Source organism: Hemicordylus capensis, chromosome 6, assembly GCF_027244095.1.
Source record: "Hemicordylus capensis ecotype Gifberg chromosome 6, rHemCap1.1.pri, whole genome shotgun sequence".
Classification (NCBI taxonomy): domain Eukaryota; kingdom Metazoa; phylum Chordata; class Lepidosauria; order Squamata; family Cordylidae; genus Hemicordylus; species Hemicordylus capensis.
In genome coordinates, this window is record NC_069662.1 from 75,224,251 (window position 1) to 75,249,907 (window position 25,657).

At 40.9% G+C, this 25,657-nt stretch overlaps 1 protein-coding gene across 9 annotated transcripts in view; it reads left to right on the plus strand.

Annotated features, from left to right (window-relative positions):
* Nucleotides 1–25,657, plus strand: part of AHRR (aryl hydrocarbon receptor repressor) — a 138,854-nt gene that overhangs the window by 9,512 nt on the left and 103,685 nt on the right. For 4 of the 9 annotated variants that reach the window (XM_053265314.1, XM_053265313.1, XM_053265305.1 and 1 more), the window contains exons 2-3: nucleotides 18,918–18,995; nucleotides 21,128–21,309. In XM_053265314.1, coding sequence (XP_053121289.1) covers nucleotides 18,934–18,995; nucleotides 21,128–21,309 — 244 coding nt within the window. In that variant the 5' untranslated portion in view covers nucleotides 18,918–18,933. The other 5 variants (XM_053265308.1, XM_053265310.1, XM_053265311.1 and 2 more) reach the window with 5 other exon arrangements.

Here is a 25,657-nt window from a genome sequence, read left to right on the forward strand (position 1 = left end):
TAAGCAGGAATTCCTTATAGGTTACCCCCCCCGGGGGGGGGTAGAGATAAGGGACATTGAGCACTGGATCCTTCCTCGCTTTCGTTATTGCCCTGAGAAGATTTTGTTGATCGCAAATAAAATTGTTCGTTCTCCCCAAGTGGGGCTTTTTGTCCCCACCTTTTGGGACGGGTGTCTCGGATGAAAGGAAGAAGAAAAAAATCAAGTTTCTGTATCTCAGGACGCAGGTGGCGTAGTTCTGTGGTGGGGAGTTTTCTTGCAAGTCCGCACACAGTTGAGCATTCCCGTACCTTTTTAAGAGCTTCCAGAATGGAGACAGTCGGCAAGTGATTCACATTTACTTGACCGTAAGTTCTGGGGAACTGGTAAATTTTCACAGGATCAGACTGGAAGTATTGCTTTTATAACGCAACGCTATGGAACTGGGAAAAGGTGCTAGTGGTGGTGAAAATGCAGCCCTTTAAAGGTGCAGGGCCCATCTCAAATCTCTATCTGGCTAGTAGCACGGCTTAAGTAGTTCAGCTCTAGAAAACTTGCCTCCCCCTGAAATCTAAGAATGGTTGTTAAATGGGACTTGGAAGTTAATGGGACAGGACTTGTTTCCAAGTCCTATTTTAAAGCAAGGAGACTGCCTTCTGAGTAAACATGGATAGGGTCAGATGGTAAAAATATTTATTTTAGTGGACTTTCTAGTTAAATTAATGCACCATGGACTCTAAAAGCCCTAATGTTAATGGGGCTAAAGCTTGCAATCTATTTTTAATGCTAGTCTGGGAATGTATATAGAGAGATTGCCTCTGAGCATGAGTGCCTTTTGGTCTCTGTTGAATAACTATTAATCAGTAGTTTAGCAGGCATCTGAGTTTAGGAGAGGGCGTCTAAGCTGAAGAACACATACCTGATGCGGCCACACATTTTAAAAATGTATAATTGGCTGCCACTATGGTTTGCTTATACTTTACTCTCTATTTAAATTTAAATCTTTTTTTTTTTACTTTATTGCATCCATTTTCTCTTTCTGATTGATTGATTAAGTGCTGTCAAGTCAGTGTTGATGCTTAGCGACACCAACTTTCTAAACAGTATTTAATTACACTTGCAGGTTCTTGTCAGGTTTTATAGTCCTAAGGGAGAAGAAAATATAGCTCTGATGCCCCCTAATATTTGCATAACTCGATACATTTGTATAATACGTCGATTTCAAAAGAAAATGCAGATTGAAAAAGCGCAGTTTAATTCTTTTCAAAATGTTTGTGCTAATAAAGGTGGGTCCTTTGCCTTCTTGAAAACAAATCAAAACAGTGTCTGTGGAAGTTGTATCCAAGCAGGTGTACTTACCTTTGTGTGTTTACTCCAGAATAAATCCCCCTGTAGATGTGCAAAGGATGCAGCCTTAAGATCTCAGATGAGCAGTGAGATCTACACTGCCCAGTTGAATTGAACCACTTGTAGCTAAACTATTAAGTGAGTTCTAGTCCATGGACATTTATGCTGAAATCAATATGTTAATCCAGGCACCACAATATGCTTAGAACATCAGAACAGCCCTGCTGGATCAGGCCCAAGGCTTTATTGGTATGGAAACTAAATTGATTTAACTGGCTTTTTGTGGAACTGAAATGACTCTCTTCTAAAAATCGATTTCAGTGCAACTTGCACATAGTAGTGCTTTGGTTTGCAGTTGTAAACAAGTTAAATACAGATGCTTCTTTCTAGGGTAGTTGTGGGCAGGCTGTTAGTTGACTAACTGTCCTCTGCTGGTCTCTGACCATATTAATAAAGATTGATTGACTGTCCTCTTAAACTGTTGGAAGATTGAGATTATATATTTCAAAATGCCAGTTCTACAGCTATTTAGTGAAGATTTCTCATGATTAAATGCTGTAGGGAAGTTGCTTATCATTTGGGAAATTATCTTAAACTTTATGAAATGGGTGCGTATAAATTATCTGTTTACAGTAGTATCATCGGTGCTAGAATCGGGCAGTTTTACATGATACAACTCCTGGAAATGTGATTACAAGAAACTTACCAATTAATAGCCTAAATGTGGTGCTCTTATTGCTTGTAGCCTTTAAAATACGTTTAAACTGTTTTTGAATTTAAAAAAATGATTTTTTAAAAAAATAGTTGTAGTTTTCAGAGTTATCTCCAGAGAACCCTTTCTGTATTGAGTTGTCTGCTGGGGAACCTCAGCATATCTGCCATGGGACCCGGTGCATTGTAAAGGATTCTGGGATGTGGTCTCAGTTCATGTGGGATGCTAGGCAGGCCTGCTGGGCCTACATGGGTGTGTACCCTAGAACATGCCTGGTATTCCCCTGGGCTGCATATGATAAAGATTGGTAATAGCAGACAAACTGCTTTTCAGGGAAGTTACTGATTTGGCAGCAATAGCAGCTAAGACAGGCTATGCAAGTCGAATAGTAAGTCCAGATCCTTATGGTTCAACAGTAGTTTGAGACTAAAACCTGGATTGAAACAGGCTGATGATCGATTTCATCTCTGCTAACTTTTCTAGAACAAAGTAGAAACATGCATGGGAGCTATTGCAGAGGGAAACATGCTTTCCCTCTGCACATTTTTGTTGAGCAGAATACTTCTTCATTTTTCAGTCACATATTTCTTGGAAGTGATGTAATTGTCTGAGCTATGTTTATCTTTTTTTAAAGGCATCAAGATTAACATTATATAAATTTTCCAAAGAAAGGATCAAGTATTTAGTTGCATTCAAAGTGAGAAAAAGGATGGATTTCCATGTTTCTTTTTTGTTTTGTTTTAAATAGCTCCGTACTTGTAAGAGGAAATGGATATACTCCATACTTTTGTCATGTGAAAATGTGTGTAGTAAAGTAACTTTTGTATCCCAAACTCCTCATCCGCCTTCTGGCTGTATTTGAATAATAGCAGTAAAAAATCGGTTGGCATGGTAGTTCAAAATTACAAAGTATACACATGTATCCTCATAATACATGTGTATAGGCCTTCAAAAGTGTATATGCCACAAAAAAATATAATCTGGGAACTGTGTTCCATGCTTGAGTGAGTGTGCATAATATTCAATGTGGCAACGTCTAAAAAGAATGAAATTTTCAATTGCGATTTCAAGATTAGTGGTTCTTGCCCCGCACTTTTAGAACACGATTGAGACCTCTGATTACACTAGTGCTGTACTTAAATAGGATTTTGCGTTTCCGGCATCTGTAAGTTGAATGTTAAACCGGCATTTGTTTAGATGTATGTTTAAAAATAGTTTTATCCCACATTAATGACACATAGTGACACATTCTAGATCTGAGACCTTTTCTGCTGCTTATGTGTCTTATTGTTATGATCATCTTGAATTTCTCTACTTTGTTAAACCCACCCACTGTGATACAGTTTGTTTGTAATATAGTTTAACTGTATACATATTCCAAGGAAAAGATCTGAAGGAAGGACATCTGATCTTCGTAAGATGCACGGTATGTCCACCTAACTGCCCAGGGACTTGTTTGTATGGGGCAGTATATAAATGTACTAATAAATAAAATAAAGACACAAATTGAATGCCCAGTGGTTTGATTCAGTCAGGTAGAGGAACTTAAGAACTGCAAGGGTTTAAGAAACTGGATTTAAGTTGAAATAATAATTATTTGTAAGTAATATTTCTAACCAAAATGATATCTTGGCATTAATTATTATTTATTACATTATTAATGGTGTAGCTGTTCATTCTTGGGTTGCAACCCACCTCTTACTTACTCCAGATGAGTTATTGAAAGTTAATCTTGGGCTAAGTGGATTATAGACTTGGTTCTATGTCATTTAGAATTTTGAAGTTAAAAATAAGCAGTAAAATGTGTGTTGGCATCAGTGTGTTTTTCTAGATTGTTGTGAGAATGATAGCAGATTATGGAGCTTGCACACAGGAGACACTGAAATTCATAGGTGTTTTACAGCAGCAGTGCTTTCGCCCAAGCATCTCAGCAGTGGCCAGCTTGCTTTATTTCATGTTCAGTATAGATCCAATTTGCTTTTCAGTTGTTTAAAGTATTATTATTATTATTTCTTGTTTACGCAGTCAGACTGGTGTTATTGACTGGTTTGTTTTATCCAGACATCGAGTCCTTCCCAAGGACCTGGGATGGCTGAATTTTATGGTCAGTGTTGTTGCTGTTGTTATAGATATCGTCACAGAATATAGGTTGTTCCCAGTAAAGTTGCTTTTTGTAATTGGCTGATGGTGATTTCTGTGGCCCCTATGGTGTTGAGGTGCTCTTCAAGGTCTTTGGGAACTGCACCCAGGGCGCAAATTACCACTGGGATTATTTGGGTCTTCTTCTGCCACAGCCTTTCAATTTCAATTTGTAGATCTTTGTATTTTGTGATTTTTTCTATTTCTTTTTCTCCTATTCCACTATCCCCTGTATTGCTATGTCAATTATTTTAACTTGTTTTTCTTTCTTCTCGACTACAGTGTTATCTGGTGTATTGTGTGGCAGATGTTTGTCTGTTTGTAGTCGGAAGTCCCATAATATTTTTACTTCTTCATTTTCTTCAACTTTTTCAATTTTATGGTCCCACCAATTTTTGGCTACAGGTAGCTTGTATTTTTTGCAGATGTTCCAGTGTATCATCCCTGCTACCCTGTCATGCCTTTGTAGCAGGGATTATTATTATCATTATTATTAAAAAACCTGTTCTTGAAAATGAATTCCCAAAAGTTATTACCTTGCAATAAATTCTATGTGCTGATCTACCCATACATAGCGATATTAGTATAAAATAAAATTTTCCACTTAAAAAAACAACTTAACATCCCTAGAGGCAATTCTTATTTAGGAGCCACTTTAGTTCAGTTCAGTAATGAGGCAAGTAGCTACTTTACAAGCCTGAACTAAAATTCAGAAATAGTTTGAAATCTTTCAGTTTCAAACCAATTCAAATGAAAATTCTGGGATAATATTTCCCTGTGTGTACTTCACCTGTATCCCCGTAAAGGAGTTTGGGAACTCTACTGTGTGGTGCAAGCTTAGCTTTCTTGTTAATACTGTATTGCATTATGTTTTATATGCACCTGAGTCCATTTAGGCAAGTAAAGTGTAGGGAATGGATCAGAAAGAATTGAAGGATGTAGAATGGGTATATGTACTTGTAAATGGTTAGGACAATGAAAGACTAAGATCTTAGGAGCAATCTGGATAAACAGGGTCTCATGAGGTGCTTACATGTTTTAGTTACAGATTTAACAATGTAGGTGAATTGTAGGATGGTGTTGAATTTGGAACGAACTTGCTCTGCATGCTCTGTCTCCAAGATGACAAGATCCTCAGCCTATTCAAGGTTGGTTTCTCCCATTACAATTTTTCTTCAGCAAAATTCCAATGATTATATCAGGACTTGCCTACCATTAGGCAAAGTGAGGTGGCCACCTCAGGCAGCAAATTTTGTATGCTATGAAAGGCAAACAAATTGCCTGTTGTCTAGTTCATTATTCGATTTGCTTAAAAAACTGAAGTTGGGGGAATTAATTTGCAGTGGGAGAGAAATGTCTTGGGGCCAGTACTTGTTTATTTTACTAAATAGTTAGACCCATCTTTAGTGTATCGACAGGCACAAGATCAAACAGGTCCTCTGCTTTAAATACCTGGGAGTGGTCCTGAATGCCACTGGCTTCAGACAGGCTCATAGTGCCCACAACACACAGGCAAGCACCTCCACCGTTCTTAAGTTCCTTCAGACCAGAGGAGTCCATTATACCCCTGCAGCCCTCAAACTGTTTGAAATCAAGCTACTGGCACAACTTCTCTCTGGTGCTCAATTGGGCCCCTTCTCCAACATTGTCTCACTGGAGCTGGTGCAGTCCAAATTTCTAAGAGTGGCTCTCCAAGTCTCACGTCCATCACTACCCTGCACCTGGAGACGGGCATGGCTTTATTTATTTATTTAACTTTTTTGTATATACCTCCCAAAACTTACATCTCTGGGCGGTTTACAACCCAGAGATGAAGGTGGAGGCCAGAGCGTAGATGGCCATCATCAACTACTGGCTCAAACTATCCTTCAACCCATGGGGTTTGCCCCCCACCCCACCCCACCCCACCCCACAGAACAGTTTTCATTCTACTTGGAAACAGACACTCCTGACTAAAATGTCAGCCCTGGTTCTCTCCCCGCCTTTTCTACTTGCTATGGGCTATGACTAAGGATGTGCACGAACTGGTTCGGAGGCCCTTTTACAGACCTCCAAACCAGTTCAAAAGTCTGGTGGTTTGGCCAGTTCACGCGGGGGGGGGGGGTAGCAGCTTTAAGTTCTAGGGTGGTTGCTTTCTTCCCTGCACCGCCGTGTTCCCCCTGCCAGCGCTGTGCTTTAAAATGGTCCTGTGGGGCAGCAACATACCTCCTTGCCACCCCAGTGCGTAGTGGACTGCAAATGCCCAGAAGTTCCTGGTGTGTGTGCGTAAGTTGCGCTCAAGTGTTCGCATGTGCACCAGGCACTTGTGGTCCACCATGCACCGGGGCAGCAAGGAGGTACACTGCCGCCCCGCTGGACCATTTTAAAGCACAGTGCTGGCAGGAGAAATGTGGCGGGGGTGGGAAGAGCACCCTCCCAGGTCCTTAAAGTTGTCGTCCACCACTTTTGAACTGGCAGTTGCCAGTACCGTGCACATCCCTAGCTGTGACCAGGCAAAAATATCTTTAAAACTGAGGATTACAGACATAGAATGCCAAGCCAATATAGGCAGGGCCCCAAACTTCCTCATCTCCAAAAGCCTCAGATACTCTGCCTCTGCAACCGCATACCTAACACAGCTGGAAGTTCCAAGCCACAGGAGGGCATTTGCTCTTGCTCAGTGCTATTTCCTTCCTTCAGCCGTATTAGAAGGCAGATACAGAAAGACCTCACCTGCGGAGCGGCTATGCCCCTGAGATACTGGACACATCGAAACTATACAGCACTCGTCCTCTTCTGCCCATTTTATAGAGACATTCCCGCCAATCTCATTCTGCCACTACTACTCAAGTTCCCAGGACATCCAACCTAATTCTACGCACCTCTGCTGCTCTTTGATAATGAACTGGAACTCCATCTCCAACCCATATAACATTGCCATATTCTGTGTGGCAGTGTGCAAAATCCACCAGGTCCTCACAGCCAGCGGGTCCTAACCAGGATGACTTCTGCACTCAACTACACTGCTACACGAACGTTTTACACTCCTGCATTTGTAAGAGTTTCTATGCATTTTATCCCCACCTCACTTACATATTTTATCTTAAAAGTTTTTTTAATTTTTGAGTTTCTAGTGCTACTGTTTATACAGCACAACAGCCTTTATCGTTTATAGATAGATAATACAATTTTTTATCAGCCCTATAGTTGTTTACGTTCTTATAGTTTTATACCTTGTCCTGTGTAGTGACATACCCTGCATATCATTTTTTGCTAGTACTAATGTATTTTATCCACACCCCACATAAAATTCTATGCATGTACTTATACTGGTCTAAGACCATAATAAAGATTTGTTGTTGTTGTACTAACTAGTTACTACTGAGGAATGTGCTGCGAAGCATCTAAGAGCACATCTTAAAATGGTTAGGTCAAAACCAAATAAAAACAAATCAACTGGAAATAGTTAAGCAAATGTTCAACGGAAGTGCTACTGTAAAAGATGTTAATCCGGTCTAAGAACATATTTAAAATTCCCAGTATGCGTAAACTTAGTAATATGGCAAAGAGCAAACTTCTTATGTATACAAATGCAAAGCTTTCTGAAGTAATAATAACCAACAAATAATCAGATTTGTAAATGCTTGAGCAGTGTAAACTAGGCTTGTACAAAGCGACATCCAGTGACCATTCCAGGAGATATCTAAGCAACTAAGAATGGAAGCTGTGCAGACATGTGAAGGGATGCCAGTCTGCCACAGATGTGCTACTAAAACTCTTTGTGATCCTGTTTACAGTCTGGTATAACTCCATCCCACAAAACAAGTTTGATTTACTCTGAGAATGTCAAAGTACTTTCCAAGACTTAAAAAGTGTTTAAAATCTCCTTGCCAGTAAGATTGAAGAACAACAGATACTGGAGCTCAAAGCTTTTGATAATTAAATATTTCCAGAGACATGGAATTTGTCCTGTGAGCCATAACACTGAAGATTAATTCAAATTAAATCTTTAGAATGAGCCACTGCTATACAACATTTTTGAACATACAACCCATTGTAAAAGCAAATCACCCACTTGACTATCTCCAATATAGCATCTGTAGTGCAGCGGAGAAATGAGTTGATTATCAAGCCAGAGGCTGCCAGTTCAAATTCCCACTGGTATGTTTCCCAGACTATGGGACCTATATCAGGCAGCAGCGATGTAGCAAGACACTGAAAGACATCATCTCATACTATGCGTGAGGAGGCAGTGGTAAACCACTCCTGTATTCTACCAAAAGAAAACCACAGGGTTCTGTGGGCGCCAGGAGTCGAAACCTGTACAAGTGAGAGTAACCCAATAGACTTCAGGCAGAATTTGTAGTCCTGAGATAATTTTGGGATACTCTTTTCAGAACAGCCTTGCTGTAACTGTAGTCAGAAGTAGAAGACCAGTGCAGATAAGAAAATGGGCTTCTTCACCTCTTTCCCTGCTTGCCTTTTTTCTTTTGCCGAAAAACTCCCCCCGCCCCCACCAGTGGCTTTCATCATGAAAAGACACAAGTACTCACATATTGTCCAAGTTTGGGGGTCTATGTTCCGGTGGGAAAGGGGAATTAAGAAGCTCCTCTTTCTCCTGGTGCTGGTCTTCTACTACAAACTGCAACCTCAGTAGCATAGATAGATAGATCCATCCATCCATCAGTCACAGAACTGCATGTAATATATACTGTAGTTCCACCTTATAATCCTTAAACAACAAAGCACACTGAAGAGCTAGGTAAATCACACTTTCAAAAATGTATGAGAATAACCAAGCACAGTACAAGATGCCTTAAAGCATGGTATTATTTTTCTCACATGCACACACACACATGCTTGACAGTTAATCCTAGATCAGCTTAAAAAAAAAGTAGGTTAACTTCAAAAATAAGAAGTTACAATTTTGGAAGGTTTGCTGTATGAGTATGCCTGATCAGTCTGTCTTCCCTCACTTGTCTTTTGGAGTTTTGCTCTGAAGCTTATGTCACAGAAAATACATGAATTCTTTAGGAATGTCTGACATTTCTATATTTTTGGGGTTCTTTTTGCACTAAAACTGATAATCATACCTGTGGATGGAAAAGGAGAGAGTGGCACTGGCAAACAACCAAGCCCCTGTGTCTTATGACGAGTTGAAAGAGAAATTCCTTACTCATGGCTTGCAACCTAGCTGAATTAGACCAGGCACTCATTTGTCTTTGCTACTTCTCTTAATATGGGGTTGCAGAGTTTAGCCTGTGTGGTGCTTAATGACAAGAAGCCTTAGAATCTCTACAGTTGTGTTGAGACAGGCATATGTTGTCTCCTGTTCTCAGCTCCTACGATGTGCTAGGGATAGTGTTAGGTAATATGGATGTTGATTCTTCCAACACCCATTCTGCGTGGAACAATTTTGCTGAATCTGAACAGAGAGGATGCTGTTTCCTCATCAGTTTTGACACAGTTAATCATGCCTTGCTAGTTTGGGTCTCGAGGGCCCATTGCCTACTGACCTCCTTCCTCTCCCCTATGCTGGCGGGATGTCTCTCTCAAGAGGTGGTGTCCATAGCATGGAATGTGTTTCCTCCTGTTTTGGCATGATCCTAAATGGTACAAATCTCTCTCCACTAGCAAGGCTTGCAAATGTCCTCTTTCCCTCTAGAAGAGAGAAAAACCCTTGCTGTTTTATTTTATCAGTTCCTATATATTCTTTCCCATCATCTGTCCTCCAACCCTCATGTGACTCTTGTTGGAAGGAAAGGACTTTGCGCTGTCTCTTTGCCTCAGACAGTGGAGGACAGACTAGTAAGTCAGAGGGCTAGAAGGTCAAAGACATTTGGTCATCACTTCCTGCTGCTCTGATGCTATCCCTTTGAAATGTAGATTGCTAATCTTAGGGGATTCAACTTCCTTCCTCCTTCTCTCTCTTCCTACCTGGCTGTTGACCTTGCAACATGGCAAGTCTCTTGCCCTGCACCATATGTGCAGAGAAGATGGTGAATCCATCTGCATCCATTTAGATAGATAGATTAGAGATCCTAAATCCTCACTTTCCTATCTAGAATGGAGTTCCTTAATAAATACCTTTTATATTGATTTGAAACAAGCAATTGGCTCCAAGTTACTTTACTCTTAGCACACATGCATGCATAACTAAATCCGCTGTGTTTGTGCCTCTGTGCACTCTGCTATATTGAAAAAGGGATTCTCTCACCACAGAGAATTTCCAACAGGTTATGGGCTCCAGCAAGTTATGGGAGCAGTATTTTGAGCTGCGTGTGCTGCAACTAGAGAGTTAGGTTTGTTCCAGGAGATCCATTGAGATCTAGCGTGGACACTTTGAATTGCTAATCTACAGCAACTGCCTTTTGGAGCCGGTGAGCATGGCTGCATACCTGGAGGGAAAACTCAGGCTTACCATCCTGGAAGCGGATAATTACTTGGAATGGAAGACTCGACTGAGGATTGCACTGAAAGCAGAGGGACTCCACCAAGTTACTGAGGAAGACCCCCCGCCAGATGGAACCTCGGATGCTGAAAAAAAGGAGAAGGAACTCTGGCTAATTAAGGACCGAAAATCACAAGCGATGATTGCAGCTTCCGTGAGTAAAACTTTCCTTTATGCTATTTGTGATCTTGGAACCTCAAAGGAGATGCTAAACAAGCTAGATTCTATGCATATGAGGAAAGGATGGGCATACACGTTTAATTTACGCCGAAAATTGCAAGATCTCCAATATAAAGATGGGGACTGTTTCTCTACTTTTATTGGGACTTTGGAAGATTTCTTTTTCCAATTTAGACAAGCAGGAGAGGAATTTACAGAGAGTCAAAAGCTGGAGACTCTGTTCTTGAGCTTGCCTGCTTCCTATAGCACTATAATTGGGCAATTGGAAACCCACACCAATCTAAACTTTGAAAAGGCTGTAGAAACATTGTCTTCGGAGGCTAACCGAAGAAACCTTTTAAACTCACGCTATGAAAGTGAACTGGCTAGCAACTTTGCTCTTAAAGCAACAATTGATCATTCCAGACGTAACCCGAGATGGGGAGGGAATGCTGGAGGAAATGCTGCAAGAGGGAACCGCATGGGCACCTCACATTTGCATACAAAGAGAGCCGATTTCACCAGAGAAACTCAGCCCAGAGAGAGAGGTCACATGACCGCCAGTGCTGAAATGAGGTCAGCTGGAAACAAAGCCTTCAGGTGTTTCCTATGTAACGAATTTGGCCACCGGGTGGCGCATTGTCCCAAGAATCAGACCAGGAGGTCTGGGAATATCAGTCAAACAAAGGAGAATGAAAATAGAGATTCCAAGTATACAGACAGACATTTCAACAAGAACTATAGTGTTAATTTAATGAAAAATAATGAAAAGCTGATTTTAGATTCTGGGTCATCTGTCCATATTTCTAAAAATCTAAGTTTCTATACTGAACTGTTTGATATTCATGAAGAGACTGTTTATTTGGGCAATAATACTACAATTAAAGCAAAGAAAAAGGGCGAAGGAATTTTATATTGCAAATTGCTGGATGGATCTGTTAAACCATTTTTTCTGAGAGATGTTTTGTATATCCCTGAATTCTCAAGCTCCTTGATTTCAATATCCAAGCTAGAGCAACAAGGCTGTGAATTGTATATTAAAAATGGACAATGTGTTGTTACCCAGAATGGAAAAGTTTGCCTTGTGGGCTCAGAATTTCAAGGTCTTTATCATGTGGAAGAGCAATTTACAGACAGAGAAAGACCAGCCCAGTCCAGACCTGAGGCATACCAGCCTAATGTAATGAACCTAGCCAAGTTGTGTCAGCATGGAAACTGCTTACAATTATGGCACAGAAGACTAGGACACAGAAGTTTTGAATCAATTCAAAACATGAAGGAACAGGGATTAGCTAATGGCATTGATTTTGTACCATGTGACACTGTAACTAACTGTGTTTCTTGTCTCGAGTTCAAAGCAGTAAACAAGCCATTCCCAAAGCATAATGAAAGGAAGACGAAAGGACCCTTGGATCTGATCCACAGTGACATATCTGGACCACTACCAGCAACCATAGGTAATCATAAATATTTTCTAACTATAACAGATGATTTCTCACGATACACGTGTGTTTATTTACTGAAGGAAAAATCAGAGATGCTGGAGAAATTAAAACAATATGTGGCGATGGCAAGCAACAAATTTGGCTCGAAGCCAAAGATCCTGCGCACAGACAATGGAGGAGAATACATGTCCAGTGCTACACAGCAGTTCTTGAGAGAACATGGAATCGTGCATCAAACTACGGTGCCTTACTGCCCACCCCAAAATGGAATCGCAGAAAGAATGAACAGAACTCTACTGGACATGGTAAGATGCATGCTTGCTGACGCACACCTCCCACAGAAATTCTGGGGAGAAGGCATCATGACTGCTACATACATACACAACAGAATGAACACAAAACCTATTGAAACAACACCTTATGAACTTTGGCATGGTCATAAGCCGTCCATGACGCATCTGCGTGTCTTTGGAAGCACGGCTTACTCATACATCCCAAAAGAAAAAAGGACTAAGTTAGGGCCTAGGGCCACAAAAGGGATTTTTGTAGGCTACGCAGCACAATCCAAAGCCTACAGAATTCTGGATCCTGACACCAACAGGATAACCATAAGCAGAGCAGTGTGTTTTGAAGAGGATGAAAGAGCTACACCTTCAGAGGGGGCCTACACTGAAGCAAGCAACCAGACCAAGCACCCTGATGACTGGATTATGCTTCCTGATCTCAGAGGAACTGAGGAGGAGGAGGAGACAGCAGATCCAGATCCAACCACACTTGACACAGAGACCCCCAGCGATCCACCAGACGCACCTGAGGTGATAGAAGGGACCACAGAGGGTGAGGTGAGGCGATCAACGCGCTCAAACAGAGGTGTTCCAGCTCCGAGGCTGTCCTACCTCGCAAGAACAGCGGAACAACCAGAACCTTCATCATGGGAGGAAATATCCCAGCTACCACAACCAGAAGCCCAGAAGTGGAAACAGGCTGCAATTGAAGAGCTTGAGGCTCTACAGAAAAACAAAACCTGGACTCTTACTAAGTTACCACAAGGAAGAAAAGTTATTGGCTGCAAATGGGTTTTCAAACTCAAACATGATGCTGATGGTGAGATTCAGCACTACAAAGCCAGATTAGTAGCAAAAGGATATTCACAAAAATATGGAGAAGATTATGATGAAACCTTTGCACCAGTGGTTAAACATACCACAGTAAGGACTCTGTTAAGTATTGCTGCTAGCAAAGGAATGCATGTTGAGCACCTAGACGTGAAAACTGCATTCTTGCATGGTGAACTGGAAGAGGACATTTACATGCAACAACCACCAGGTTTCTTACAGGAAGGCAAAGAGGACTATGTATGCAAACTGCAAAAGAGCATTTATGGTTTAAAACAAGCTGCCAGAGCATGGAATATAAAACTGAATGATATGCTGCTTCAAGCAAACTTCAAAAGAAGTGAAGCTGATCCCTGCCTGTACACGAGATGCAGAGATGGGAAATGGACTTACATTTTGGCGTATGTTGATGATTTGATTTTTGCCTATGAAAATCCAGATGACAGCAAGGAAATAATGGATCATCTGAACAAAGAAGTGGAAGTCAAGCAACTTGGCAACATTGCACACTACTTGGGCATTCAAGTACAAAGAGAGAAAGATGGAAGTTTCCTGATCAACCAAGAACAGAAAATTAAAGACTTGATAAACTTGCTCAGACTGGAAAATGCAAATCCTACACCAACTCCAATGGAAGTGAACTACATAAAGCAAGAAGATCAAACTGAGCCACTATCTGACAACCATAGATATCGTGAAGCATTGGGTAAGCTTTTATACATTAGTACACTCACTAGGCCAGATATTAGTACAGCAGTTGGTTTACTTTGTAGAAAGACTGCATCACCAACAGTCAAGGACTGGAATGCAATGAAAAGACTTGTTAGGTACCTAAAGGGTACTGCACACTTTAAGCTCAAGCTGCCAGCTAATAGTGAACCAAAACTAGAAGCATACGTAGATGCAGACTGGGGTGGAGATATAACAGACAGGAAATCCACCAGTGGTCACATAATTTTCTATGGAGATGGAGCGATAAGCTGGTCAAGCAGAAAACAAGACATAGTAGCATCATCAACCACTGAAGCGGAATATGTATCAGCTGCACAGGGCTGTCACGAGATACAATGGCTGTGTCAACTACTGAAGGACCTAGGTACAGATGTACCACAGCCCATACCAGTGTATGAAGACAACCAAAGCTGCATTCAACTCTCCAAACAAGAAGATGTAAAGAGGAGTACCAGACATATTGATGTGAAGTACCATGTAGTGAGAAGTCTGCAGAAAGATGGACTAATCAAGTTGCTCTACTGCCCGACAAATGAAATGCTCGCAGACTTACTCACTAAGCCACTACCAAGACCCTGCTTTGAAAAGCTGAGAGAGAAAATGAATATTGTGAACTGAGTCACGAGACAACGAGAGGGGGTGTTGGAAGGAAAGGACTTTGCGCTGTCTCTTTGCCTCAGACAGTGGAGGACAGACTAGTAAGTCAGAGGGCTAGAAGGTCAAAGACATTTGGTCATCACTTCCTGCTGCTCTGATGCTATCCCTTTGAAATGTAGATTGCTAATCTTAGGGGATTCAACTTCCTTCCTCCTTCTCTCTCTTCCTACCTGGCTGTTGACCTTGCAACATGGCAAGTCTCTTGCCCTGCACCATATGTGCAGAGAAGATGGTGAATCCATCTGCATCCATTTAGATAGATAGATTAGAGATCCTAAATCCTCACTTTCCTATCTAGAATGGAGTTCCTTAATAAATACCTTTTATATTGATTTGAAACAAGCAATTGGCTCCAAGTTACTTTACTCTTAGCACACATGCATGCATAACTAAATCCGCTGTGTTTGTGCCTCTGTGCACTCTGCTATATTGAAAAAGGGATTCTCTCACCACAGAGAATTTCCAACAACTCTGAGGGCTTAAATAGTAGAACTGGAGAGGTCAAGGCCCTCCAGTCTTCTTCTCCAGGCTAAACATACCCAATTGCCTTAGAGAGCTTGTTTTCCAGTCCAGACCGTAACCGTTCCCCTCCTCTGAATCCATGTCAGTTTGTGACATCCTTCTTTTAATGTGATAGCCAGATGAAGTCTGAATACTGCAGATTAAAGGGAAATGATTATTTCTTCTGACTTTGAAACTCTGGGTTCTATTAATACAGGCTAAAATCGTATTATCCTTTTTTGCACACTGCTGACTCTCTTGTTCAGCTTGTAATCAATGGCCATCTCAAGATCCTTTTTACATGTACTACTGTCAAGCTAGGTGTTCCCCATCTTACACCATTTGGATTTTTGTCTAAGTGCAGAACTTGGATTATTTCTGTGGAATTTCATTTGTGAGTTTCAGCCAGTATTCCCTTCTGTTAAGGTCCTCTTAAATTTCATTCCTGTCCTCTGAACTGTTGGCTATTCTTCCCTGTTTTATATCATCTGTAAATCTGATGAGGATTGTCTCTGCTCCTTCATCTAAATCACTGACAAAAATGTTGAAGAGCAACAGGCTCGTTACAGAGCCTGGGCACCCCACTTGAAATCTCCTTCCAGTTTGATGAAGAGCCATTGATGGTACTCAATACAGTTTCCAACCAGTTGTGAATCCACCTGATAGTGTCATCTAGCCCGCACTTAGCCAGTTTATGAACCAAAATATCATGTCAACTTCTTTAAATGCTTTGCTGAACGGATATGTCTTTATTTATTTATTTATTTGAAACATTTGATATACCGCCCACTCTGAAGACTCTGGGTGGTGTACAAAAACATGCAAAACAAAACAGCATTAAAATTACATTCTAAATAAAACTAACGTAACTAACGGGGGGGGGTTGGGGATAGATAAACTACAGGGTAAAAGCCTGGCGAAAAACAAAAGTCTTCATTAAAGATTTAAAAATCGACAAAGAAGGAGCTATCATTCTCAAAATCCACTCAGCTATTTTAAAAATAGTGTTTTTTAAAAAACAAAACAAAAAACAAATAAGATTAGTTCTGGCAGGATTATTCTAATTGGATTGATGCTGACTTCTACAAATCACTGCATTGTTATTGGGATGCATAAGGATCAACTGCTTTTTGATCGGTACCAGTATCTTTCCTGGCATTGAAATCAGACCAAGTTTTGTGGGGACCCCCCCCCCTTTATTTTTTTTAAAAGATGGGAACAGCATAGCCCATCTCTAGTCTTGTGGCAGCTCACTCGTTCTTCTGGATTTCTTGTAGATGGAATACAGAGGTTCTGAGAGTACACTAGCACATTCTTTTAGGATGTGAAGTAATTCATCTACGCTTGAAGACTTGAACTCACTTTAAGTAGATAGTTGCTTCCTGAGCTTTTAAGTCCTGAACTGCAATTCAGACTGCTCAGCATTCATGCTGATTTTTGTGAGGTTCTGCACAGTTCCCTTTTTGGGAGAAGAAGAAGACAAAATAGGAATTGAACATTTTACCTTTCACTATCCTTAGTGAGCAGCCAGTCTGTTGCTTCCTTTCTCTTCTTTTTGCTTCAAACATACCTGAAAAAGCTCTGTTTTGTTGCTCTTGACATCCCCCACCAGCCTCTGTTGATTCTGAGTTTTAGCTTTCCTGACACTCTCCGTACAAGTCTGGGCTACTTGTCAGTATTTATCTTTGGTAACCTCTGCTTTCTTCCATTTCTTTAATGTGTCCTTTTAAATTTTCAGCTCATCATTCAACTTGTTCAGCACATCCTCTATACAGTGTATAGAGTGCAAAGTCCTTCACTGCAAATGCTAAGGTTGATCTAGAGTACTACTGTAACTAGGCTAGCTGTACTTTCATGCCATAGCCACTTAAAATGGTTGCTGCCACCATTTGTCACTTAGCATAGTTGCTACAGCATAATAGATCATGACATCATTATGCATAGCATAGCAACTAAGGTGCCAGGAAAAGACATCTTGAGTTTAACCAAAGTGGGCCTGTGCAGTGCCTGCTATAAGTAGTGTAATGAGAAACAGAACAGACTATGGCAGTTCTTACTGGGAGAGGTCAGGTACTGTTCTGCTGCACCATGTGCTGGGGTCTTGCAATACTTTCTGCAGCTTTTGGTACAACAGCTTACACTTTTATAATCCTAGTATCAAATAAGGGACCAAGATGGAACCAGGTGCCTTTGCAGGAAACAATGATTACTCAGATGAGCAGTTTGCTGAGGAGATAACTTTATGGGGGAAACTGATCCTTGGGCCTGTACTACTTGACATAATCTATTCCCATGTAGAGATTTGTGGGTTAGCAATGTAATATAGGCAACAAATTATTTTTAACTTCGGGACTTGACTTTGGTTAAGAGCGTAGGGATTAGCCATTACTTGTGTTCCTTGCATTAGGATCTGGGTATTATTGTGAAGAATACCCACCTGGAAACGGCTATTGTGAATTAATGAACTTATTTTACACCACAGTCAAAATGCTTCCAGCAAGCCTAATGTGTGATCATGTGTAGACTGGGAAATCTTTAAAGTGTGTTGAAGGCATTTATACATCTGGGTTCTTTGTAGATCGCTTCTTTGAAGCAATAACACAAATAATCTGGCTGCGGGGAAATGGGCTCTGTGAGCCAAAAACAACCTTGCACAGAATGCATAGTTGGGTGCTACCTCATGCAATTACTAATGTTGATTTGTGGATGAAAGTCCTTGGCAGTGTTAGCATCACCTTGCTTGCAAGTCTTGTAGGCTATTTTATATTTTGTTTTTTGTAAGCTGCATTGGAGGCCCCTTGGGATTAAAAGTAAGAGTATTGAACGCTGTAATAAATTAAAATTTAATTGTGAGTTTGATTAGCGGGTGGTGTGTTTATCCTTGAACAGGGAGATCCGGATTCAAATTCCTGCTCAGTTATGAAATGTTTGCTGGGTGGCTCTGGGCAAGTCACTGTCTTTTTAAAATCTAACCACTTTGCAGGATTCTTGTGAAGAAAAAATGAGATCTCCCCATGATGCTTGAGAAAACAGTGAGATTTAAATGTAATAAATAAAGAATGACTGATTTCCATATTGAGGTGGCTCATTTATGTTCTCTAGACAGTGGGTCTAGTGGCCAGAAGTCTATTCTGCAGATCCCTTCACAAATGGCCAGACTCTGTAACTGCAAAGGTGACATCACCCCGGTTATGGAGAGCATGCGCTTGAGTATATATTCTCTGCAGATATATAGACTTACATATTATGCATGTTGCATAAAAATTCCAAAAGAGAGAGAGAACGTTAAAGTGTATGTGTGGGGCAGCGGGGGGGATCTTTATTTCTTACAACTTGAAAACATGTTTCTTTCCCTTTGAATTAAGCTGTGGGCAAACGTTTTTAATATACCTGGACAAAAATTTGGGAAATTTATCTCCAGGGACCAGATAAAATTGCCTTGGGAGCGAAACCGAGTTAGAGGGTTTCAACTGGCCATCCCTAAAACAAATCAATACAAGGCATTTTCTATCATTTGCAAGTTAGAATCTCTTTTTTTATTTATATGTCTATGCAAACTATACAATGTTAAACTAGGAAATTATCTTACACCTAATGTTCAAGCAGCAACTAAGGGGCTTTATTTAAACTTAGTTCTTTATAATACAGCAGGTTCAAAAGAACACTGGATTTAATTGAATTTCATGGAATATGCTTTTCAGCTTCCATGCCAGGGCAATGATTCCACCAGGAGAATGTCTGTATGCTGGGAGAAAAAGACGGAGACCCGTCCAAAAACAGTTAAGTATTTATTTATTTATTTTGATCTCACCCATTTATCTGTTCCATTTTATTATTCTCCTAACAATCATATGAGTAGGCTAGGCAGAAAGATAGTTACCTGAGCAGAGATTTGAACCCTAGTCTTTTCCTAGACTTGTCAAACATGCTATCCACTACTCTGCATTAGTATAAAATGTATTGTAAACTAAATATGTTGCCCTTTTGTTTGGGATGATGCTCCCCCGTCTGATAGACTTGTATATCCAATAAGACTGGGTAACAGGAAAAAACACCCAAACCATACAAAGGCTCAGTTTTACTTTCTTTGGGCATAATTATATTAGACTTAAACAGATTTGACTGTACTTTTGTTAGGGGTCTCTACAGAATCTTTGGTACCAGTATGATGATACTGTACTACAGTTCCTTTACCCAGTGGGTTCATTTATGAAAGTTAAATTGATATAAAACCAATCTAAGTTTGAATGCTGGATATTTCCCATGTCATCTTTCTGTTTTCTTCAACAATTGTTTATGTCCATCTCTGTCTTTAACATGTTGGATTAAAAATGCCCCTCGTAACATAAGGATGTTGAGGTTTTTAAGCAGTCCTGTAACACGAATAGAACACCTGCATTTGGTTGCAGTGTACATCAATGCCTTTTCACATTCTATCCCATGCTATCAAAATTTTTATGTGGCATAAACAGCCTGGGAGAGGTTAAGGTGAAAAGAACCCTAAGGTTTTGCCATTTAAACGGAAGTACTTCCTTCTGCTCAGGTAAAAATTTGGTGATGTGGGACATGCATCTCTTTGAAGTGCATAGAATTGTTTGTGTATACTCATAACAATTTTAGAAATACTTGTTTTAAATTTGAAATGTGTTTTCATTAATGTGAAAGGGTAGACAACAATAGAATAGTTATTGTCTATAGCTGATTAAGACCCACAATTATACTCTTCTACTACTACTATTAATATTTTTATACTGCTTTTCAACAAAAGTTCCCAAAGCGGTTTACAGAGATATAAATAAAATTGCTCCCTGTCCGCAAAGGGCTCACAAAAAGAAAAGAAAGAAACATAAGAGAGACACCAGCAACAGTCACTGGAGGGATGTTGTGCTGATAATGGATAGAGCCAGTTATTTAGTTATCCAGTTATTTATTTAGCCCCCTGCTAAATAAAGATAATCACCACTTTTAAAAGGTGCCTCCTTGCCCATCAGGGGATGGTACATCAGGGCTATCAAAATGAAGGCCTGAAAACCTTATCAAGGCTCTCTGGGAACTCTGATGCAGGCAGTACTCCTACTACACCTCCCACAAATGATTAAACTGACCTCAGAGCTAGGAAGCAGATTCCCTTAGTAGGGCACTCTTTCAGCAGTGAGTGATACTGCATTCTTCAGCATTGGGCCCTTCCATTGTTCCCTTTAAATTAGCTGTGTGCGTGTCAAGAAGTGTGAAGAGTTGAGTATGGTGCATTGAAGAGCAATGGCATCGATTTTGCAGTTTGCCATATTTCAATCAGGAAGGTAGGATGAAAAAGGAAATGTGTGGCTGGCCAGTGAAGGAAGGGACAAGATGTATAGGCTCACAGGATTAGTCGATAACCAATGATGTGCGCGGAGGGGATTTGATATGTAAGGTGGTACAGTTTCGGATTGGATAGTGAAAAGTATTTTTGGATGTTAACTCCCAGTTTACTACTGTCCTCAATCAAAACTGATGACTGTTCTTTTGAAAATGTTGGTTGTTGCTCCTGGGCACTTTGGGAGTGTGTTCTTCCAGTCCGTTCGAGTATGCCATGACTAGTGTAAATACTATACAAGAATAACTTTGAACAATGTAAAACACAACTGCATCTGAAAATGGTTCCCATGACAGCATAGAGCACTTCGGGGCAGATATTCCATCCATCTCTTAATTGCAGCTGCAGCAAAAGAACCAGCTGTCTTTTTGTAACTAGTTCATCCTTATCTGGCAAGATTACAGTTTTTTTTCTGAGTTGATCAAAGATAAGGCCTAGTTATCAAAGAATGTCTTGGTTCTTTCACTTTCTGTGTTGGGGTATTCAAGGGAAACTGTCTATGCCCATATAGACACTACAAATTGCAGGACAGTAACACACTTTTTTCACAAACAGGAGGCCTGCTCTTGGGAATGGAAAGTCTAATCCCTCCAAGAGACACAGAGACCGCTTGAATGCTGAACTGGATCACTTAGCCAGCCTACTGCCTTTCCCACCAGACATAATATCTAAACTGGACAAACTTTCTGTCTTGCGTCTTAGTGTCAGTTATCTTAGAGTCAAAAACTTCTTTCAAGGTAAGTCTCCAAGTCTTCTATTACATATTTTTTCAATATTTGCTGAGGTCTAAAAGATATTTCAAGCTAGGAAATGTTTCCCTCCCTTTTATTCTGATTTAATTGGTGGTAATTGCATAACTGTGATTAAAGTCTATAATGAGATTAATGTGGCACTCGCTTTAAAAATGTAGGCTTCCTTTACATTGAAGAGACTGGAAGAACTTCGACAAGGGAAATAAGATTATAACCATGGAGTTATTACAAAGAAGATTTCATTTGCCTTTTCTCCAGAGTGTTCCTTATGAACCTGCTTTGTGCATTTGGCTTTTGTAATGGAAATAATTCTTCAAAAATTGGAAAACTTGGCAGAAAAAGAGGAAAAATGGATAGAAACAGCTATGATCAAGGGTTAGGAACTAGAGGCTCCTGGGCCAAATCTGGCCCTATGGGGAAATTTGACACAGTCCTCCAGTTGTATTATTTAAAAACTCACAACTTTGTGTGGAAAGAATCCACCCCACCGAATACTTAATAAATCAACAAAACATATGTGCACTCTCACACACTTCCTAGGAGCAATCAGTTGAAAAACATTAGTTAACAACTTTGAAATTGGCACACTTGCCAGATATTGCATTAGCATCCATTAATTGTCACTAATGTGTATTATGAAATAGTGATTGACATCTGGACTAGCACTGCACATGTGTAGCATTCTGAGTTCCAGACTACAGTTGCACTGTTGCTTGAGTGGGAGAAGGTGATTTTCATCATTTCGAGGTTCAAGCATCCCTCAGGGACATATTTTGTTGATGCATGGTACGCCTCAGAGGGTAGGGTAGATTGGCAGAAATCACCCCTTCTTCTGCTCAAGTAACAATGCCAGGGGCATTGGGGACAATGGAGGATGAGCATCCCTGGGCCATGGGGGTCTGGGGGAGCCACCAAGGCACTTCCTTGCCCCCTTCCGCACCCAGCTGGCAAACGAAGCACTTGCCACCTGGAAGCATGAGGCGTGCCACTCTCCTAGCAAGTTGATATTTCATTCCAGGGCTGGCTGGCTGGCAGCTTCTTTCCCTGCCTCGCTCCCAGTGAGGCAGAGAAGGAAACTCCCCACCAGTCAGCATGAATAAAGTGCTACTGGGGAGGATCAAGAGAGGGTCTGAATGGACCCTTTTCTGGGTAGTGGCCATGCCCTCTGTGTTGGCTTCAGTTGCAGGAGGCATGGTGGGTTCCTTCTCGAGGCAGAGGAAAGAGCTCCCAGCCAGGCTGGAACCCAATGCTGATTAGGCCCAAGGCCCATCTAGTCCAGCATCCTGTTTCACACAGTGGCCCACCAGATGCTGCTGGAAGCCTACAGGCAGGAGTTGAGGCCATGCTTGCTCTCCTGCTGTTACTCCCCTGCAACTGATAGTCATCCTATAGCCCTCCAACTAGTAGCCATTGATAGTAGACTTCTCCTCCATGAAGTTATCCAAACATCTCTTAAAGCCATCCAGGTTGTTGGCTGTCACCACATCCTGTGGCAGAGAATTCCATAAGTTGATTATGCGTTGTGTGAAAAAGTACTTCCGTTTATTGTTGCTAAATTTCCTGGCAATCAGTTTGGATGACCCCGTGTTCTAGTGTTATGTGAGAGGGAGAAACATTTCTTTCTATCCACTTGTCCACACCATGCATGATTTTATAGACACGTATCATGTCTCCCCTCAGTCATCTTCTTTCTACACTAAAAAGCCCCAGGTGTTGTAGCCTTGCCTCATAAGGAAGGTGCTCTAGGCGCCTGATCATCTTGGTTACCCACTTCTGCATAGTCATATGATGTGTGTCATAGTCGGTGTATGTCTGCTTCTCCACAATGGCAGTGAACCACAAGTTTTGATACCAGTTATCAAGATTCATAGTCTGGATTTTCCAATGCTTAGCTATGTAGATCTGTGGTGCAATCAGCATAAATACAATCAAGTGGTTAGATAACAGAATAGAATTCTCTCCAGAAAATGTGTTTAATAATGCCAATTGTAGGTTCAAGCTTAAGTTCTGGTTTGTAATTTTGTAAATCAGACCAGAAAGAGGAGATAGAGGGGTAGTACCACCATAAATGAAAATTAGTGCCACTCACCCCACATCTGTTCCAACAAAGAGAGGAGCAACCTTTCTTAGAGCCTTTCTAAACAGCAATTTGAAGCAGCTTCAGTACTGATTTCAGTGGAGGATGTTGTTGCCCTTGGAAATGATGCACACAGAAATCCATACTTTTCTGCCACAAATGGCCCCCAAATCCATGGGGTGTGTGTGTGTGTATCACTTTTTCCCTGTGTTGAATGCAGGAGGACTGTTTTGAGTGCATTAAGATGTGAACTGAGACATGAACAGCACAAGGAGGAGCACAGTAAAAAGAGAAGTTAACAATAAAACATTCTTAAAAGTAAAATCAAGAAAAAAATTATTCCTGCCCATGACAGTAACAGTAAATATTATGCTGTTTGCCCACAGTGCCCACACAACACTGCCCAGGGCAGAGAGGAAAGGGGTGTGGGGTAATACTCTGCAGCACGGAGGGGGACATTAAACCAATGTTTTTTAAATGTGGAAGACTGAGGTGTCTCCACAGGAAACTGCACATGAAACGGTAGGAAACAGCAGGAAAACCTGAGTATTTACACAGCCTGCAGTCACTTTAGATAAAATTAAGTGTGCAAACCTACTCCTCCTACCACAACAAATGCTCTCATTTAGAAGGACTCTTAGTGTGAGCTAATTTTGATGGGGTCGAGTACCATTTGTGATAGACTTTGAGAGGTCTCCTTGATTTGAGCTGAGGGTGATGCAACTGGCTTCTGTTTCAATATACTATTCCAATCTGATTCATTAATTTCCTGTTGAAAGTCATTCTCCCAGTTCAATTTAAGGCCTCTTAGGGAATTAGTTGTTTGATTGATGATAATATTGTACAATTTAGAAATCAAACCTTTGAAGGACACTGAGGTTTCTAATACTAGTGCTTCAAATTTTGTTAATTGCCTACTGGCTTATGCTATTACTCTATCGAAGTAAAGGACCCGATTTGAAAACGGTGAAGTCAGGAGCACTGTATACCAATATGCTTTTCCCTTATTAAGTCTAAAGTGATTGGCTTGCCTGCAGGTTTGATTTGATTTTAATCATGATTTTAATTGCTTCACAAAAAGTCTCAGTTTTAATTATTTAAATCAGAATTTCAATAGCTAGTCAGGAAGATTATAATTTAATCATTTTCTAGTGGTAGTAGTAGTAGTAGTAAGTTTGTTGTTGTGACCACAGGTCATAACATAGAAGCAAATACAACATACTGAAAATACAGCATTACATTACAGCATAATGTAAAGTTTACATCAGTTAGGTTGAGCCAAAACCTATGCTACATACACATTTTTTCCTGGGTTTATAAGTAAGCATAGTGAAGGTGGCAACTTGGCAGGTGATATTAGGAATTGCATCTGCAAAAAGATAGATGAAATGTTGTACATCCAATAGGTCAGACATTCTTTATCTATCAACAGTGTTTTCCCCTGATCACCTCATAAATAGGACAATAAAGAACACTAACTGATCTGGTGCAGAGCATCTGCGCCCCTAGTTCTCCCTGTCTCTCCTCCCCATCTTCATCTCCCCCACAATCAGCCCCAGTCCGTTCTCCCCCTCCCAGTCTGCTTTCCCTCCCCACCAGCTGGCCTGGCCAGCGCTTTTTAGTTCTCCCTGCCACTGCTGCCGTTTCCTCCCGCTCCCACCTTCTGCTCGCACCCACCATCACTGTCATTTGCCCGTTGCTGTTATTTCCTCGGCCCACCGGCCAGATGGTTGCCACTGCCACCATTTTCTTTCCTTTGCCCGTCCCCGTCACTATCCAGCAGCTCTCTGAACTCCCGCAAGAGCTGCCACAGATTGTATTAGCCACGGGTATGCCTTAGTGAACTATATATAAAGAAGATAGTGGATTGTAGCAGATTAAAGCCTTTGTCTCAGAGCAAGCTGAGGTGAGGGAAAGAAATAATGAATCATCCCTGCTGAGCTTTCTGACTAGGCTTCTCCTAAAGCTCTTCTGTATTATCGGTTGGTTCAAAGGCTGCTGCCACCACCCCTTAGTGTACGAAAACTCTCTGGGCTTGGGGTGGGATAATCCAGAAAGAAAGAAAGAAAAAACTCCCTTAATTTGACTCTTGGACAAGTACAAAAATCTTCCATGTACAAGCTTACATGTGGTGAGAGAAGTGATAGCTGCTGAACTCCTGAGGACGTGTTTGCACCAGAGTAAACCCCTTTTGCTCCCGCCCCATTCCTTAGTTAAAAATGAACTTGGAGAGGCTTCTAAAAAGAAGAGAACTAA